Source organism: Lissotriton vulgaris, chromosome 5 (assembly GCF_964263255.1).
Source record: "Lissotriton vulgaris chromosome 5, aLisVul1.2, whole genome shotgun sequence".
Classification (NCBI taxonomy): Eukaryota; Metazoa; Chordata; class Amphibia; order Caudata; family Salamandridae; genus Lissotriton; species Lissotriton vulgaris.
Genome location: NC_141693.1, coordinates 5,534,077 through 5,554,831, shown reverse-complemented (window position 1 = coordinate 5,554,831; position 20,755 = coordinate 5,534,077). Strand labels below are relative to the sequence as shown.

At 46.8% G+C, this 20,755-nt stretch overlaps 1 protein-coding gene across 1 annotated transcript in view; it reads right to left on the bottom strand.

Annotated features, from left to right (window-relative positions):
• The window catches only part of VPS52 (VPS52 subunit of GARP complex), a 58,897-nt gene that overhangs the window by 33,439 nt on the left and 4,703 nt on the right, over positions 1 to 20,755 (bottom strand). The window contains exons 4-11 of the mRNA XM_086920631.1: positions 16,756 to 16,831; positions 14,594 to 14,661; positions 7,802 to 7,977; positions 7,112 to 7,262; positions 5,541 to 5,641; positions 4,374 to 4,506; positions 4,154 to 4,211; positions 3,072 to 3,205 (exon numbers count right to left, since the gene is read on the bottom strand). Coding sequence (XP_086776757.1) covers positions 3,072 to 3,205; positions 4,154 to 4,211; positions 4,374 to 4,506; positions 5,541 to 5,641; positions 7,112 to 7,262; positions 7,802 to 7,977; positions 14,594 to 14,661; positions 16,756 to 16,831 — 897 coding nt within the window. The remainder of the gene's footprint in view (positions 1 to 3,071; positions 3,206 to 4,153; positions 4,212 to 4,373; positions 4,507 to 5,540; positions 5,642 to 7,111; positions 7,263 to 7,801; positions 7,978 to 14,593; positions 14,662 to 16,755; positions 16,832 to 20,755) is intronic.

The window sequence follows — 20,755 nt, the reverse complement described above, 5'->3', positions numbered from 1 at the left end:
TGATAATAAGGACAGACCCGTGATTTGAAAGTTTATCTACCCAGCCGTGTGAGACTGGGTCGGAAGTATAACCAGCCAGAAGGCACACAGTATACCACAGATTCAGTATCAGCCCTGATGAAGTCGTGGGTACCTGCCCATACGACGAAACACATGTTTGGCTGGACTTGGAGAAAGCCTTGTGGATTAAAAGATTCATGCATTCATTCAACCTGATTTTGACCTTGTGGATTTAACTTGTGACATTGTGTTCTTGTTGAATGTTCTAAGTTGGTGTGATAGGAATATTTATATTCTTATGAAACACCTATCTGTTCTTAAGGCTACACCACATTTTTTTACAGCTCTCCATCATGTATGTGGCCCAGCCCCTGATCCCCGTGTTGGTGCTGTGCCCAGGGTCCATTTCTGTTCAAAGCTGTGTCGCTGCCACTCCACCTCAAGAGACTCCAGCGCCTCTTGGAGCTGCCTGAAAACTCTCCTGCTGTTTTATCTCCATATGACAAAGTGGCCTCTTCACACTGGGCTTCCAAGTACTTTAAAGGCAACTCAATCAGTGTGAATACCACTGGCGATTGGCTCAGGGCCCTGGTCACACTACATGCTGCCAAACATACAAAAGATGATGGTAGGAATGCATGCAAATAGTCTAACGCTTGCAATCGCTCTGTAGCTTTCCAAACTATTGTGTTTTTAGCCTACCATGCCACCGGGGCTTAGACCCAGCCACATGCAAATCAATCTTGGTCCTCCTCCATAAGAATAGTCCACCACGCCATGTCCTCTCCCAACCAGCCAGTTTTTCCTCTTCAGTCAGGTGTAGCTTGGTCACAGTGGCACAGTGAGTTGTGTCGCAAGTGAGTGAAAATACGGAGGACGATACTGGCCTTGGGCGTGTGGCAGGCAGATGTCCTACTCTCTCCTACTGCTGATGAGAGACTGTGGCCTTCTGAGTAACCCTTCTGATCAGTCACAGTGCTCTGCGTTTATACACCCTTGTTTGGGAGACCGGTCGCTCTTTCATAGGCTCTCGTTGTGGGCCCCCAAGTGCTGGTAAACTGTCTGTGTCAGTGTTGGGAGGTGGCGAGGGTTTGATTCCTACTCCAATCACACTTGACTATCATAGGTATGTTCCTTCTTAAAGGCAAGCACATCTGGCCTGCATAGCCAAGATGCAGTCAGGAAAGGATGCACAACAGAGGCACATTCTCACACACACAACTCACAGCACTTTTGCCAGAACGCTTAACACTGAACCAGGATGGCCCCGGCCCACTTAGTAGGGACACAGTTTTAAATTCCAATATTCCCCTGCAGTTATGAACTCCTATAAAATAGACAGACATTCACTCCAGCTTTCCAATCACTGGCAGAACTTATTATAGATAAATCGCCTATTACTCCTCACAAATTACACATGCAGCTCGTCTTACCTCAGATTCATCCTCCTAACAGTGACCCTCCATTACTGAACAGCAACAACCTGGACAGATTTCTTAAATGCATATTTGGAGGGGCCACTTTGCTACCATTTAACGACTTAATGCCTTTCGGATGGCAGTGCTTGTTTAAATATAGGACACCTTTTTAATAAATATTTATAGACTTTTTATATAGCGCAAACTTGACATGGTATTGGGTATCAGATCGCTTTACATAGCACCAGTTGCGTTACACAAGGACACATTCATTTTTGTTAGGCACGGGGAGATTAAGTGACTCGCCTAGAATCACAGGATGTTCAGCGTCATTGCCGAGACTCGAACCCAATTCCCCAGATTCGAGGGCGACCGCCCTAGCCGTTAGGCCACCTCCTAGAAAAGCGAGAGGCCTGGCAGTCCTTGGGGAGTAATATCTTCAGCTCAAAGAACAGACACGTCAGGTTTCCTGTAAATGGATGCCTAGCCCATCTGTAAGAGACCTCACACAGCGCATATCCGTCAGTGGCTCATGGGCACTTAACTGCAGATTTAGACCGTTTTCAGACTTGTTCTAGATATGTCCGTTTTCTAGGACTTGCTGATGGCTAGCACTACCACTGCTTGCCTGGTTCCTCTTACCTGGGACTGTGTGACTGTACGTTCTGGACACCTTGAGGCATCATCAGGTGCTGCCTCTCCCTGAAGGGACAGGGACGCTTTCATCCCATGGTTTATACTTCAGACTTTCGCACATAGGTTAAGGACACCGCTGCAGGGGCTAGGACCTATTCCTATCGTCTCCACATCCCTTCAATGTAACAGACCCATTCTTACAATCTACGGACATGCATAGCCTCTCTCTGCAGCCTTAACTCTAAGAGGCTGTGCACAGACAGCTCAGCCACAGAACCCTTCAAACTGGTCCTGCATGGATTTTTTCTGGATTTCTCTCCTTCACAAGGATGCCTTTTGATTCACACTCTAATAAACTAAAGAGTGTTTCTTCTACTTTTCATCTCCACACGCAGGAGTTCATTGGATTGTTCCCAGTTCTGGACATTGCAGCAAGGGACGTTAGATGCAATGTCCTAGCTGTGTCTGAAACTGTGCCACCATGGACGTTATGTAGCAAGAAACAAGGCCAAAGAGTAAGAGGACATGGAGGGCAACACCGTGACAGAGAAGAGAGGCTCAGTCACAAAACTAAAACCAGCATCCCTTCAGAATGGGATGAGACTAAGCGGTGACACCGGAGCAGGGAGGAGACCGTGCAAGAGAGGTACCCCATGCAAAAAGACAGAAATCAGGAAGACAGATGAGACAGTCTAGAAAAACAGCACAAGAAACAAAGGAAGTGGTGAATTCTCTCCCATCTATAGACATTGCCACCTGCTCCTAAGCCACCCCATCTTTCTGCAAAGGAACTAGCAGTGTGGTATCTGGAACCAAACAGATCATATAGGGTGGCGCAAGCCTAGGCAGGTTCAAGTCACGCCTTTGTGCTGCACACTGAGCACCACTTTGCCCTTCTATCTTTCCAGCTACCATCCTCGTTCACATAACTCCCTCAGCACACCTCTTTCCCATGCTCTCCATGTCAAAATGCTCCAGGACACAACCACTTTCTCACTCTCCGCCAGAACTGCTTACCCGGACATCGCTTTTTTGCGCAGTGTGGGGCACCAGGATAGGAGCCTCCAGCTCGGTGGAGGAGATCACGTTGCCACGGCTGCCCAGGGTGAAGATGGTATTCCGGTTTTTTAGGGAAGGCTTCGAGAAGAAGCGTCAACCAGTCAAGGAGGAAACAAAAAGGAAAACAGAAAAACCAATGCAGTTTGCAAATTTTTTATGGGGTGTAGATCACTGGGCGGTGACCGTACACTGCGAAGCACTAAACTATGGAAATCTACCTTGCACCCACAGCACCTTCTCTGGAATGAAAAGCTATGGGATGGAGTCTGTGAGAGGACCAGGCAGTTGATAAAATGGAACCCTCGTATAGAAGATGACCCTCTGCTCGAAGGACAAAAAACATACATTCCCCCACTGCCAAAGCACTTCCAGGACGGCCCGGCCCCACTGACAACCTGATGGAGAGCCAAGACCTAGGGAGAAATGGTCCAGTTTAAGGAGGCAGAACAGCGATTCGTAGAGTAGAACCATGCGCTTTCTTGAGGGGCGTTGCTTGTTTAGCCCCATCTACGCACACCTAACAGAAGTGAGTCAAGAACAGAAAAGATAGAGCCTTAGCAGGTAGTGTATAGACTAGACCATATACAGGGAGGCCTTGGTATGTGCACCTGAAGTGACAGAGTCAAGGCAAGCAGAGTAAGTCTCCCACTTAATAACAGTGCACATCTGGCAAGCAGTGGAGAAAGACCAGCTGTCTGAGAGCAGGCGCCCCATACAGTGGACAAGATAGACACGCCTCACAACCAACGTACGCAATTTTACCCTTCCCAGGTGGAATGCTCATTCTAAGAGCCCATCAGCCTGGCTTTTACCCCATCCACAGGCTTTTTTGTTGAGAGAAGTGGAACTCTGGATCAGGGCATGTTAACCCCCAAACACTCTAAGTATTAGTTCCCTTGACTGGTAAGCACCTTCCCATGCAATCTCTTCTCCCCAGGTAGCATTATCTGCAGTCGGCTCCTCACCTCCTTCAGTTAGGACTTCCTCCGCAAGCTCATATGCCCCCCTTTACAAACCCCAATAACACTCTTAAAGGATATCTTTCTTGCCCGTGTCTTCCACTCCCATTAGGTCATCTTTCTCAGCCACCTCTTCATACTGGAGTTAGGGGACAAGAGAGAATCCATTTATTAGCCACGGGCCAGAGTAGCAGATCGCCCCACGCTGCTACACCTCTTCCTGTACCACACATGGGCACTTTCAGTCAGAGGACTTCTATGAAACAGTTAATGGATCATTATACCACCGCCTCTTCCTCACCTGCACTTTCATGAGGCGACTGGTGTAAGACTTGAAATAGGACAGGTAGATCTTGCTCATGGTGTCCACGTACTCGTCTCGGATCTCTTTCGCCACCGAGCGTTCGTTGGCCAGAAGGAACTGATAAAAGAATCTGAGGATAAAACACGGACAATACTCAATGAAGTGAAAAAACTGAAAAGAAGGGCAAGCTTTATAAAGAATTAATAAAGAGTGCTGTAAAAGGGTGACAACACCATATATGAAAGCATTTATGTATCTACTGCTGTCTAAGAATACCTGAAGCCACTGTATCTTAAGATTTACTTACCTGCACCCAAGTCTTGCTAGATTATTTTATTAGGGTGGGGGGGGGACCTTTGTCTTCAACGGAATTTCAGAGCCCGATTCTCAAAGGAATTTCCCCAAAGTACTTCAATCTTCGAAACTGACCCTCCACAAAATGCGAAAAACACAAATGTGTGTCAGAAATTGTGATCAAATTGGCTCCCCCATCATATTGTGAGGGAATACCGGAAACCGCAGCACTATCGAACCAAACCTGAAGACTTTATCAATAAGGTGATGAGCCTGCCTATTGTTAAAACTGCAAAGTGGTGTGTGTTGACTGTATGAGGAGATGATACAACAACAAAATACCCCAAATTGTGGATTGCGCTGGATTTCGTAGTGGCAAAGTGAAATATAGTCAGACGATGGGGGACCCTGGAGGCTCCAGAAGCATCAGAATGGGAAAGAAACATGGACTGGTGCATGCAAGAGGAGAAGGTGGTGTATGTGGGTAGAGGCTGCCCCAAGAAATTGGGGAAAATTTGGTCAGCATGAAAGTTCTATTGGGGGCTCTGACCTGGAGCGGCTCCACTAACTGCCTTGAAGGGAAATACACCAGGTCACATAACCTTAAATGTATAATTGGTAACAGATTTTTACTGTTCTGGTTGTTAAAATCAATAAAGAGATATAAAAAAGCATCTCAATCTATGAAATTGAGGTAAAACTGTCAACGTACAGAGCATGATCAGAGTAATAAAAAGAAAATAGCAGCGTTGAGAAGCAGCAGGGAATACATCATCAAAATAAAGAGAACATGTTATACTGAGAAAGGAACAGCAGCGCAGTTATAGCGGTCAGTTGTATAAACGAGGGAACAACAGCAGTCACACAGACCTGTATTTAAGGAGTGCATTCTGGGGGATTTGGTAATTAGTCATTGGCTTGCGGAATGAGTAAATTTTCTGAAGGATAAATTCTCGAATCTTTGTCACCGCCTAAAAAACAAGACATCAATCAAGTTATGACCAATTGCAACAGAAGGCAGCACTTCAGGATACAATCAACAGAGGAAGAACAAGTTACATTCAGCAACAAGACGTTAGATAGATCAACAGGAAGGGGGCCAGCTTAAATTTAAAAGACAGGTCAGGTAACAGCTAGCGTGGGAGGACAGTTTACAGTGAGCAGGAGATCAGGTTACAGACAGCCAGAGAGAGGCAGGTTACAGACAGCCGGAAAGAGGCAGGTTACAGACAGCCGAAAGAGACAGGTTACAGACAGCCGGAGGGAGGCAGGTTACAGACAGCCGGAGGGAGTCAGCTTACGGACAGCCGGAGGGAGTCAGCTTACGGACAGCCGGAGGGAGTCAGCTTACGGACAGCCGGAGGGAGTCAGCTTACGGACAGCCGGAGGGAGTCAGCTTACGGACAGCCGGAGGGAGTCAGCTTACGGACAGCCGGAGGGAGTCAGCTTACGGACAGCCGGAGGGAGTCAGCTTACGGACAGCCGGAGGGAGTCAGCTTACGGACAGCCGGAGGGAGTCAGGTTACGGACAGCCGGAGGGAGTCAGGTTACGCACAGCCGGAGGGAGTCAGGTTACGCACAGCCGGAGGGAGTCAGGTTACGCACAGCCGGAGGGAGTCAGGTTACGCACAGCCGGAGGGAGTCAGGTTACGCACAGACGGAGGGAGTCAGGTTACGCACAGCCGCAGGGAGTCAGGTTACGCACAGCCGCAGGGAGTCAGGTTACGCACAGCCGCAGGGAGTCAGGTTACGCACAGCCGCAGGGAGTCAGGTTACGCACAGCCGCAGGGAGTCAGGTTACGCACAGCCGCAGGGAGTCAGGTTACGCACAGTCGCAGGGAGTCAGGTTACGCACAGCCGCAGGGAGTCAGGTTACGCACAGCCGCAGGGAGTCAGGTTACGCACAGCCGGAGGGAGTCAGGTTACGGACAGCCGGAGGGAGTCAGGTTACGGACAGCCGGAGGGAGTCAGGTTACGGACAGCCGGAGGGAGTCAGGTTACAGACAGCCGGAGAGAGGCAGGTTACGGACAGCCGGAGAGAGGCAGGTTACGGACAGCCGGAGAGAGGCAGGTTACGGACAGCCGGAGAGAGGCAGGTTACGGACAGCCGGAGAGAGGCAGGTTACAGACAGCCGGAGAGAGGCAGGTTACGGACAGCCGGAGAGAGGCAGGTTACGGACAGCCGGAGAGAGGCAGGTTACAGACAGCCGGAGGGAGTTGGGTTACCCGGAAGGAGTCAGGTAACTGGTAGTGGCAGAATGTCAAGTAACAACCAGGAACAGGAGTTCAGGTTCCATTCAGCAGATCAGTTTACAGACAGCAGAAGGTCAGGTTAAACACAATAGCAGGAGGTCAGATTACACTCTAAAGGTGGTCACATTAGTCAGAGGAGGAGGACACACAAGGACAGATCAGGCTAAGAGCAAGTAAAGTTTTCACACCTTGATTCTGAGCCGGTCTAGGATGTCTTGTACGTCGGCACACGCTGCAGTCTCCCGGAAGGACTGCTCCTTCACATAGTTAATCTTGGTATTCAGCTCATGCAGCTGCTCCAAGAAATCCTGCTCTGTTACGGGTGTGTCCAGGATGGTACTGTGGGGTCGTGGAGAAGGATAAAGGAGGTGCCAGAAATATGGAGAATAAAGAGAAACACATCAGAGTCTGAGCTGGACTCACTCCGATCTACCGACTAACCTCCATCCCTCAAAGCATCATGAACTGCACCCAATCATGGCATTTATAACAATGGACCCACCAAGATCCTGGGCTCCCTTCTAACCAACAGAGCTAAAACGAATTATACTCACATGCACCCATAACGATCTTCATTGAAGAATATAGAAGAATGGTTTCTACTGCCCCCTACACACTGGTGGCCACCGTCCCTGCTGATCCTAATATTATGGGGACAGAAATCCTCGCCTACACAACTGATCACATGGTTGCTTACTTTGCTCTCAGAGCCTGGCATTACAGGGATATGGGCCCACTCCTCACCCACTACTACAGTGTTACCCTTCTCTGGTGCCAGCATTATGGGCCAGAGACGCCGCTTCTTGTGCATCTATGGTGCTGCCCACCTCCACCAAACCTCGAGCTTTAACGCGCAATGACACAGCCCTGACACGCACCTGATCATGGCATTGGGAACCACCAGCTCATCCACCAGTTGGCTAAGCTCGCTGCGTACAGACTGCCGGTTCTTCAGCTTGATGTTCATGGTGATGGACTGCTCCTGCAGGGTCTGGATCTCAGAGCTGATGCTGCTCAGATCGCACTGGAAGGAGCTGAGCATCTGCTCCATGCGCTGCGGGAGAGGGTTGAAGGGCACAATATGAGATCAAGTGCTGCGAACCAGGCAGAAGAATGCATAATAACTTTTTTTTTTTAAAAGCAGGTGCACATGGATAGGAAATTACTAAAGTCTCTGGGCTGCCTATGTACCACTGTACAAGTCTATAACCATTTTAGTGTCTCATTGCAAGGCCCACTCTCCTGGCTTCCACTAGATTTCCCACAGCTTAAAAACGGCCCTATTCCCAGTGCCCAGCCCCTACTGCACCCTCACAGCAGAAAAGCACAAGTTACAATAATACACCAAATACCGGCATTGCACCGACACCCAGGCTGTGCCAGGCGGCCAAGTATCTGGGACATCAAGCTCAGGATCTCCCAAGCTCGTCATGGTTGGTGCTGCTAAGGACAAAGTCTGCAGGGCACGAACATTTGCTGATCTATCAGCACACCAACTTCACAGGGCGCCCAAGCACCCCTGTGGCTCTCCTGAATTTTAGATTTGGGGCCCACACTGAGTCGTCTGCCACCACTCCTGCTTAATTAGCTCTCTTATTTTCATTTTCAAATTTCTATAGCCTACTTATTGTTTGTTTGGATCCATAGTCTGCTTCAGACGCTGCTTTAACGTGCTTCCAATATGAATATGTAGACCTCCACCGGGGGTTTCTGGAAGTATGCGCATCTATCCCCCTTTGCTTAAATGGCACCCTGCTCCTCTTCCATCAAGGTTCCTTGTTGCCAGGTTATAGCCTTCCCAGGATCCACTCAGTGACGTATTTTCAGTCGGTTTAGCCGTAAAGCTTTCCAGTGTCTTGGATGGGTTGTGCCCAGAGTTTCATCTGAAAGTTTTACTGCACCGTACTTTGCAGCTACAGCACCGACTCCTGCTAACTTTCCCCTTGGGTTGCACAATAGATGCTGTTTTATATATCTATGCTGGGGGGTAAACAAAATCCCTATGGGTCATAAGGCAATCCTAGTCTTGTGATAGTAGGATGGCTTATCTTGTGCACATCAGGTAATATGGTGAGAATACGCCCTACTCACGGACTCGCCTCTCATGCCTGGGATCCTTGTGAACCTCCGCTCCGTACTTGACAAGAGGCTTCATGCTTACAGTTCAGTATTTTACACACTACTCTAGACAGCAGCCCTAGGCATGTTTATTACACCTATCCTGATGTACCCATCCTGCTGAAGCTGAAAAAAGGCCTGTTCTCCCAAAGTCTTCAGCTGCTGGAGGCGATTCCACTAAAGACACCCCAAGTTGATAGACAATTAATGGAAAGAAAAGCAATTACAGGTGGCTTGCAAAATGATTGGCTGTTAAACTAGGAAGGACAGAAGGGCCACCTACGCCCTCGAACATTGCACTGTGATGGAGAGAACCAGCCTCGTTTTAGGGGTAGAAAATGGGGAAGCACGAATGACTGTTTAGAGTAAAGCTGGTGATCCGGACAGAAGACATCCATGAGGCCAACCCCTGACAAAAAGAAAGATGTTTATAGGTCATAAAAGAAAACAGAGGTAGTGCAGCAGCCAAGTGATGCGGCCTGTGATATATATATATATATATATATATATATACTAGCAGCCCGTCCCGTCGTTGTCCGGGTATGAATTGCTGCTAGCCAGTAGTATATTATTTTGTAGGATTTTGTTTTGATAGCATTTCTTGTCTGTGACAGGCCTGTGAAACTCTCCGATTCACAGTGCACTGCTGATGCTCTTAAGAGTGCGCGTTCCGTAGTGTGTGAACTCGAGTTTCCCTACTTTATTTTTCCTTGCAATATTATATAGCGCAAACTCGACAACATGGCATGAGCACAATTTACATTACAGAAGAACACATTCATTTGTGGTAGGCACGGGGAGACAAAGCGATTTGCCTGAAATCATAGGATGTTGAGCTGATGCCGAGATTCAAAAGTAGCTCCCCAGCTCTAAAGTTCGCAATTCTAGAACTTGTGGTGGGAGGTGTGTCTAAAAGTGTATGTTGATGCTGGCCATCAATGAGAGAGACCTGTGCATTTTTCAAATGGGTGGTGAAAAAATATGAGTATGTTGCTGGAGATGTGGGCCGCCGTGCCACCAATGTACTTACCGGGGGAGGTAAACACCCATTATTCCGCAACTTTCTTTCCGCATACCATCACTCCGCATATACTTTCATTACGAAAGTACCATGACTCTGCAATGCCATTATAACGCATGGCATTACATTTTATATGCTTTTACCACGCATACATTTACAACGAAATTTGTTGTAAACGCATGAATGGTAAAAGCATGTTTTTTATAATGTTTGGATAAGGTAAGTATGGGTATAGGGGTATATGTTTTGGGGTACTCAGGTATATGTTTTGGGGTGTTTGGGTATTTTAAGTATTCAGATATAGTTTTGGGTTATGGGGTATAGGGGTAGGTTTAGGGTTTAGGGTTTAGGGATAGGTATGGGTTTTGGGGTACAGGGGTATTTTTAGGGTTCAGGGCTAGGTTTGGGTTTGGGGGTATAGGGGTATTTTTAGGGTTCAGGGTAGGTTTGGGGTACAGGGGTATTTTAAGGGTTCGGGGCTAGGTTTGGGTTTTGGGGTACAGGGGTATTTTTAGAGTTCAGGGCTAAGTTTGGGTTTTGGGGTACAGGGGTATTTTAGGGTTCAGGGTAGGTTTGGGTTTTGGGGTACAGGGTTGTTTTTAGGGTTCAGGGCTAGGTTTGGGTTTTGGGGTACAGGGGTATTTTAGGGTTCAGGGGTAGTTTTGGGGTACAGTGGTATTTTTAGGTCTCGCGACCTATCGATGCGCGCAAGCGCATCGAGCGTAGCGAGAATTCATGTCGGCGAAAACATCTTCAAACCAAAGGGCTTTCAGCCCCGCGGTTTTCATGCAGTGCCCGTGTACATGCACGCGCACTCCTCCCACACCAGCAACTCCCCCCTCCCACACCAGCACCTCCCCTCTCTTTCCACGCAATCACAGCCTCCCCCTCCCACACCAGCACCTCCCCCCTCCCACACCAGCACCTCCCCTCTCTCTCCATGCAATCACAGCCTCCCCCTCCCACACCAGCACCTCCCCTCTCTCTCCACGCAATCACAGCCTCCCCCTCCCACACCTCCCCTCTCTCTCCACGCAATCACAGCCATGCACTTCAGTTCCGCCTCCCCCTCCCACACCAGCACCTCCCCTCTCTCTCCACGCAATCACAGCCATGCACTTCAGTTCCGCCCTGAGAGCATGGTATGGCAACATTCGTCGTAGCAGAAGGGCAGTGACAGAGCCGGAGACCTCGCAGCTTGTGGCGGTCCGTCCCTGGTTCAATTTTTCCTCAGTCTTCCCCACTTTTTCTTCTCTCGTGATGTCTGTTGTTTTCTTCGTCGTGCTCTCCTCCCTCCTTTTCTCCAATCATGTATTTGTTCTTCCGGTATCTCTCAGCCTCCCCGCGCGCCCTCCCTCCCTACCTCCGAACAGCAGGCTTCAGTCACAGAGGGCAGACCTCACTTTCTCACCCATGCACGTTCACAGAACATTCAATTATGGCTTTTTCCCCACAGCCTCACACCTCTTCCCACATACCTAACCCGGGCATCGCCGTCTCCTTCCCTCCCAGCGACTGCAAGAGGCTGGGCGGCGCCACAGCTTCCGGGCGGGAAACCTCAGCGACAGAGCCGGAGACCTCGCAGCTTGGGGCGGTCCGGGGTCCAGCGGGTAGGAGATAGACAGGAAACATCGGACCGGATGTCCATATTTATAGTTCAGGGCTACAACATCTATGTGTTTTCATTTCCTTTCCCATCGTCAATATATAGGCATCAACAGATGGTCTATGTACTTTATTTGAATCATCTTAGCCTTGCCGCTGCGCTCATTTTATTTCCTTTCTTCCCTATCAAAATATCTTCCTTTCTCTTTTCCCCTCCATATTTCTCTCCCTGGTTCAATTTTTCCTCAGTCTTCCCCACTTTTTCTTCTCTCGTGATGTCTGTTGTTTTCTTCGTCGTGCTCTCCTCCCTCCTTTTCTCCAATCATGTATTTGTTCTTCCGGTATCTCTCAGCCTCCCCGCGCGCCCTCCCTCCCTACCTCCGAACAGCAGGCTTCAGTCACAGAGGGCAGACCTCACTTTCTCACCCATGCACGTTCACAGAACATTCAATTATGGCTTTTTCCCCACAGCCTCACACCTCTTCCCACATACCTAACCCGGGCATCGCCGTCTCCTTCCCTCCCAGCGACTGCAAGAGGCTGGGCGGCGCCACAGCTTCCGGGCGGGAAACCTCAGCGACAGAGCCGGAGACCTCGCAGCTTGGGGCGGTCCGGGGTCCAGCGGGTAGGAGATAGACAGGAAACATCGGACCGGATGTCCATATTTATAGTTCAGGGCTAAAACATCTATGTGCTTTCCTTTCCTTTCCCATCGTCAATATATAGGCATCAACAGATGGTCTATGTACTTTATTTGAATCATCTTAGCCTTGCCGCTGCGCTCATTTTATTTCCTTTCTTCCCTATCAAAATATCTTCCTTTCTCTTTTCCCCTCCATATTTCTCTCCCTGGTTCAATTTTTCCTCAGTCTTCCCCACTTTTTCTTCTCTCGTGATGTCTGTTGTTTTCTTCGTCGTGCTCTCCTCCCTCCTTTTCTCCAATCATGTATTTGTTCTTCCGGTATCTCTCAGCCTCCCCGCGCGCCCTCCCTCCCTACCTCCGAACAGCAGGCTTCAGTCACAGAGGGCAGACCTCCCTTTCTCACCCATGCACGTTCACAGAACATTCAATTATGGCTTTTTCCCCACAGCCTCACACCTCTTCCCACATACCTAACCCGGGCATCGCCGTCTCCTTCCCTCCCAGCGACTGCAAGAGGCTGGGCGGCGCCACAGCTTCCGGGCGGGAAACCTCAGCGGGGGATCTCGAGGGTGCGAGGGTGGAGGACTGGGACATCATCACCTCCACCTCGCGATCACAGGCACCATCACAACACAAACCGCCAACCCAGTCACCATCAGCCCAACCCAGCCACCATAACCACCCAAATCCCAGCAATTCATCCCATCAGTCACCATCATCACTTCCCCATACCACCACAGCCACCGTTCTCCAGCAAATCCACCAACCGTCACCATCATCAACCCAGCCCAGCCACCATCAACCCAACCACCATAACCACCCAAATCCTAACAATTCATCCCATCAGTCACCATAATCACGTCCACATACCACAACAGCCATAGTTCTCCTGCAAATCCACCAACCGTCACCATCATCAACCCAGCCCAGCCACCATCAACCCAACCCAACCACCATAACCACCCCAATCCTAACAATTCATCCCATCAGTCACCATCATCACTTCCCCATACCACAACAGCCATCGTTCTCCTGCAAATCCACCAACCGTCACCATCATCAACCCAGCCCAGCCCAGCCACCATCAACCCAACCACCCCAATCCTAACAATTCATCCCATCAGTCACCATAATCACTTCCACATACCACTACAGCCATAATTCTCCTGCAAATCCACCAACCGTCACCATCATCAACCCAGCCCAGCCACCATCAACCCAACCACCATAACCACCCCAATCCTAACAATTCATCCCATCAGTCACCATCATCACTTCCCCATACCTCATGTGGCATATGTTGCAAATCCTTAAATATGCAAACAAGCACTGGCGTTGCCAATAGGTCTGCAGCAGGAAAGTTGGAGCTATTACAATTGCAAATAACAATGCCTTTTATTTTTGTTTTCATTTTAAAAACATAAAGGGCTTTGTCATTTACAAAACCAATAGCTCCAACTTTCCTACTGCGAGACCTATTGGCAACGCCAGTGCTTGTTAGGGTTTATGGCTAGGTTTGGGTTTTGGGGTACAGGGGTATTTTTAGAGTTCAGGGTAGGTTTGGGGTACAGGGGTATTTTAAGGGTTCAGGGCTAGGTTTGGGTTTTGGGGTACAGGGGCATTTTTAGAGTTCAGGGCTAAGTTTGGGTTTTGGGGTACAGGGGTATTTTTAGGGTTTAGGGCTAGTTTGGGTTTTGGGGTACAGGGGTATTTTTAGGGTTCAGGGGTAGGTTTGGGTTTTGAGGTACAGTGGTATTAATAGGGTTCAGGGGTAGGTTTGGGTTTTGGGGTACAGGGGTATTTTTAGGGTTTGGGGATAGGTTTGGGTTTTGGGGTACAGGGTATATTTATATGGTTAAGATGGGTTAGTGTTTAAGGGTGTTGGGGTATTTTAAGGAGTAAGGGTGGGTTATGATTATGGGGTGCAGGGGTATTTAAAGGGAGCAGGGTGGGATTAGCACACAATATGAGACATGGCATGAAGGGCGGAACGTACCACAGGCCCCCAGTGTTTGTCACGCCCCCAGCGCACGCCCACAGCACAACACAGACATGCCCACAAGGGACTACTTTGCTGGCACGGTTCTTTTACCTTTTACATGTATATGGTGGGCGTCTGCATAGCCTATGTCCTTCTGCTGCAACTGCCCTTTCCAACGCTGTATTGGGTGTTGTGATTTGTGCTGTGGTTCCTGAGATTTCCTGCCTCAAAGGTTTGGGCTCTCTTTATTATATTAGTATGGATATAGATAAAATCAAAAAAACGAGGGAGTCCAGTCTTACCTCTAGGATGGTGTCACAGGCTGTAATCTGATTGTGCAGCGAGGCGATGTTCTGGCTCTCTTTAATATCTGAGCAACAAACCAAGTTAAGAAGAAAACGGGAAGCCTAAAGAAATCCTCACAAAACAAATACATCAGCCATGTTTCTGTATGCTTCTAACTATCCAGAGGAAAGCGTGCGCAGTTCCAACCAACCAGTGCGTACTACACTCATAGCCATTGTTCATTGCTATATTTGTGAGACTACACTTCAAGGGGAGGTGTGAAAGGGCTTCTAGGTGCGTCTCCTAATGTTGCATACAATAGGGCCAAGTTGTTTGCTAACATGCCACTGTTTTGTGCCTTAACTATATTAAGAGTGAGTACTTCAAGTGTGAAAGTTAGGCTTGCTTCTTTAAATAAAGCGGCTGATAAAATGTGTGCTAGATTTGTTTAAGACTCATGCTAATAAGCCAAGGAAGGAAAACTTACATTATCTGATACTCTTTTACAAACACAGCAGATAAAATACGGCTACATGAAGAAACCATGCAGGTTCTGTTTTGAAGGAAGACAGATGCACTCACTATCATGTGTAACAAAACAATAGCTGGACATGTAGCCTCCTAGCCCTATGGGGCACCATGATCGCGAAAGGTTAAGAAGATGCGGCTGCAGGGCCTAGGACAGACATATGGACCGATTGCTGAAGGGATGCTAACATGTGATGTCATGACTACACCTAGATGGCAAAACAAGGCAGGCGGAAGGCTTTACATGACATGGCATATTACAACAAGCGGACTAATCAATCACTCATTCAATCAGGGGACTTGTAACGCGTGACTACTCACCCGTATGAGTCTCACGGTGATGCTATACAACTATGCTGGTAGACAGCTAGTCATAGCTTAGGTGGAGTGCAGACTAACCAGTGAGGGATGTGATCAAATAGGATTGAGGTTCATCTAACCTTTGCCCTATGTCGAATTATTGCTGAGCTGCTCATAAAATTTACAATTACGCTAACGCACATGGTTTGCAGAGTAAATGTGTAAAATAAATACCCATGTAGTTTAAATGACCAACTACTGTGTGTGCGCTTATTTTGGGGTACGGGCTGGGCTCTATATACCACCTGCAAAAGAGGGGTTCACCTGTAAGTTTTTTCTGAACCCTAACACTCTCACCTCCCTGAACAGAACTCCCGAGTGAAGGAAGGACAGCCACTTGCCAAGTCTCTATTTCTCTGAAACGGCTGCCGTTTATTTTTGGGGCTCGGGTAATCTACTTGGTGGGACCCCAATAATTTGGGCCTAACACGACAAAGGCTTGCAGATTACACTTGCCGCTAGCTAACGTGAGCAAGACTTTCATGGGGAGAATGCCATTTTCCCTAAACATTCACAAAGCGACTAAGTACTTTACTATCAGTGTTGCTTGGAGCTAAGGAAAGTTGCACTTTGAGAAAGTGCTAATTAGAGTCCCTTTGGGCAGCAGAGCAAAATGGAGGACAATCAGGCCCACTTAGAAGCAATCCTTTGTCTACACCAGCACTTTCCACACCTGCTGTTTGGTAAATGTAAGTTCCACAGCAGCTGTCCAGTTCAGCTGTGTTCTGCAAAACCAGCAGTGCATGCGCGCTCAATGGCCTCACTTCCTCTTCCGGGTTTACACGTGTCTTAAGAAACAGATGTAAAGTTTGATAGGCAGCAATAGAACAAAAAATCCTACTAATGACGCCACTGCTGCCACCCAAGCACTTATCTCTCTCACTGACTGGATCAGAGGGGCATCTGATAAAGTGTACAGGAACTGTTAGTTTAAGCCTGAGGGTCTATCTTATGTTTAAGTATTGTAAGTGCATATAATAAGCTGCGATCTGAGAAAGCGTAGGTTGTAGAGCCATCAAAACATCAGGATTCTTCCTGTAAGGACCGCCTTGCATTACCAGGAGTCTTCCACACCCAAATATTTCACTTAAGTGGTTTCAACTTTTGCAAATAGGGTGGAATTTGAGGCCCGATAGGGCTGGACAGGCAGGGCCTGCGAGTATTGTGCCAAAGCCCTCATTAATCTAGCCGTACATTAATAGTCAATCACAGATGATGTCCGGATGTACGTTTTACTATATTTGAACACAATCCCCAGCTCAGGCACAATATCCAGGTAAAGAAAGGATACAATCCTTGATGGACGCATGCTCGATCTGCTGCAGCTCCAGTTCCACCTGCTTGGAGTACTGCCTCAAATCCACGCCCTGCAGGAGGTCAATGAAGGGAAATTCATCAGTCGACAGCCTCACAATGTTCCTTTGAGACAAAACACCCTAATCCTTTGATGTCACACTCAGCAAAAGTGAGGAAGAACTTGGCTAAGGGAGGGTAGCCAACACCACAGCCAGTAATTATGAGCCCAAGTGCAGTACTGAACAAGCTCTACAGTCAGTAGCAATGCAAGCGACACAAGTAGGCACAACTACTGCAGAAGGTAGTGAATAATATCAAAGCCGCAGAGACAAACCAAAAAACAACCATGTTCACCAAATCATGCCCGACAGACAAAGCCACCAAGGCCCTCATTACAAGTGGGCAGTTAAAATTCATGTTACTGCCCCACCCCGGAATTACAATTGCAGAGGGTCACAGTAATTCTGTGCACTGGGAAACAACTATTGATGACGCCAATATTAGAACTCTATTTGAGGTTGTTTAAAAAATGATATGAAAAATCCATGTGTTGATGAACCAGATGGAAATGTTTGCAATATATGACATGGTAATAATCTACACACACTAATGAAGTCAGTGCATATAAAAGTAATTTGGAAAATACATAAGTAAATGAGTGTACGAGAGACTCCATGACATAACAGCAATGTTTATCAGATACTTAATAAATTAGAGGTGATTCAACCTTTGAGGGAACAATTGTTTGTATTCTTTACAATGTCAACCAAAGTATATCCAGCAACACAGCTGCTGAGAGGTTTACAATGAAACAACATCAACCAATGCATATCCAGCAACACAGCTGCTGAGAGGTTTACAATGAAACAACATCAACCAATGCATATCCAGCAACACAGCTGCTGAGAGGTTTACAATGAAACAACATCAACCAATGCATATCCAGCAGCACAACTGCTAAGAGGTTTACAATGAAACAACATCAACCAATGCATATCCAGCAACACACCTGCTAAGAGGTTTACAATGAAACAACATCAACCAATGCATATCCAGCAACACAGCTGCTGAGAGGTTTACAATGAAACAACATCAACCAATGCATATCCAGCAACACAACTGCTAAGAGGTTTACAATGAAACAACATCAACCAATACATATCCAGCAACACAACTGCTGAGAGGTTTACAATGAAACAACATCAACCAATGCATATCCAGCATCACAACTGCTGAGATGTTTACAATGAAACAACATCAACCAATGCATATCCAGCAACACAACTGGTGAGAGGTTTACAATCAAACAACATCAACCAATGCATATCCATCAACACAACTGGTGAGAGGTTTACAATGAAACAACATCAACCAATGCATATCCAGCAACACAACTGCTGAGAGGTTAACAATGAAACAACATCAACCAATGCATATCCAGCAACACAACTGGTGAGAGGTTTACAATCAAACAACATCAACCAATGCATATCCAGCAACACAACTGCTGAGAGGTTTACAATGAAACAACATCAACCAATGCATATCCAGCAACACAGCTGCTGAGAGGTTTACAATGAAACAACATCAACCAATGCATATCCAGCAACACAGCTGCTGAGAGGTTTACAATCAAACAACATCAACCAATGCATATCCAGCAACACAGCTGCTGAGAGGTTTAATCAATGAAACAACATCAACCAATGCATATCCAGCAACACAGCTGCTGAGAGGTTTACATTGAAACAACATCAACCAATGCATATCCAGCAACACAGCTGCTGAGAGGTTTACAATGAAACAACATCAACCAATGCATATCCAGCAACACAGCTGCTGAGAGGTTTACAATCAAACAACATCAACCAATGCATATCCAGCAACACAACTGCTGAGAGGTTACAATGAAACAACATCAACCAATGCATATCCAGCAACACAACTGCTGAGAGGTTAACAATGAAACAACATCAACCAATGCATATCCAGCAACACAACTGGTGAGAGGTTTACAATCAAACAACATCAACCAATGCATATCCAGCAACACAACTGGTGAGAGGTTTACAATCAAACAACATCAACCAATGCATATCCAGCAACACAACTGCTAAGAGGTTACAATGAAACAACATCAACCAATGCATATCCAGCAACACAACTGCTGAGAGGTTTACAATGAAACAACATCAACCAATGCATATCCAGCAACATAACTGCTGAGAGGTTAACAATGAAACAACATCAACCAATGCATATCCAGCAACACAACTGCTAAGAGGTTACAATGAAACAACATCAACCAATGCATATCCAGCAACACAACTGCTGAGAGGTTTACAATGAAACAACATCAACCAATGCATATCCAGCAACACAGCTGCTGAGAGGTTTACAACGAAACAACATCAACCAATGCATATCCAGCAACACAACTGCTAAGAGGTTACAATGAAACAACATCAACCAATGCATATCCAGCAACACAACTGGTGAGAGGTTTACAATCAAACAACATCAACCAATGCATATCCAGCAACACAACTGCTGAGAGGTTAACAATGAAACAACATCAACCAATGCATATCCAGCAACACAACTGCTGAGAGGTTTACAATGAAACAACATCAACCAATGCATATCCAGCAACACAACTGCTGAGAGGTTTAATCAATGAAACAACATCAACCAATGCATATCCAGCAACACAACTGCTGAGAGGTTTAATCAATGAAACAACATCAACCAATGCATATCCAGCAACACAACTGCTGAGAGGTTTACAATGAAACAACATCAACCAATGCATATCCAGCAACACAGCTGCTAAGAGGTTTACAATGAAACAACATCAACCAATGCATATCCAGCAACACAACTGCTGAGAGGTTTAATCAATGAAACAACATCAACCAATGCATATCCAGCAACACAACTGCTAAGAGGTTACAATGAAACTACATCAACCAATGCATATCCAGCAACACAACTGCTGAGAGGTTTAATCAATGAAACAACATCAACCAATGCATATCCAGCAACACAACTGCTAAGAGGTTACAATGAAACAACATCAACCAATGCATATCCAGCAGCACAACTGCTAAGAGGTTTACAATGAAACAACATCAACCAATGCATATCCAGCAACACACCTGCTAAGAGGTTACAATGAAACAACATCAACCAATGCATATCCAGCAACACAACTGCTAAGAGGTTACAATGAAACAACATCAACCAATGCATATCCAGCAACACAGCTGCTGAGAGGTTTAATCAATGAAACAACATCAACCAATGCATATCCATCAACACAGCTGCTGAGAGGTTTAATCAATGAAACAACATCAACCAATGCATATCCAGCAACACAACTGCTGAGAGGTTAACAATGAAACAACATCAACCAATGCATATCCAGCAACACAACTGCTGAGAGGTTAACAATGAAACAACATCAACCAATGCATATCCAGCAACACAACTGCTGAGAGGTTAACAATGAAACAACATCAACCAATACATATCCAGCAACACAACTGCTGAGAGGTTTAATCAATGAAACAACATCAACCAATGCATATCCAGCAACACAACTGGTTAGAGAGTTAACAATGAAAAAACATCAACCAATGCATATCCAGCAACACAGCTGCTGAGAGGTTAACAATGAAACAACATCAACCAATGCATATCCAGCAACACACCTGCTGAGAGGTTAACAATGAAACAACATCAACCAATGCATATCCAGCAACACAGCTGCTGAGAGGTTTACAACGAAACAACATCAACCAATGCATATCCAGCAACACAACTGCTAAGAGGTTACAATGAAACAACATCAACCAATGCATATCCAGCAACACAACTGCTGAGAGGTTTACAATGAAACAACATCAACCAATGCATATCCAGCAACACAACTGCTAAGAGGTTACAATGAAACAACATCAACCAATGCATATCCAGCAACACAACTGCTGAGA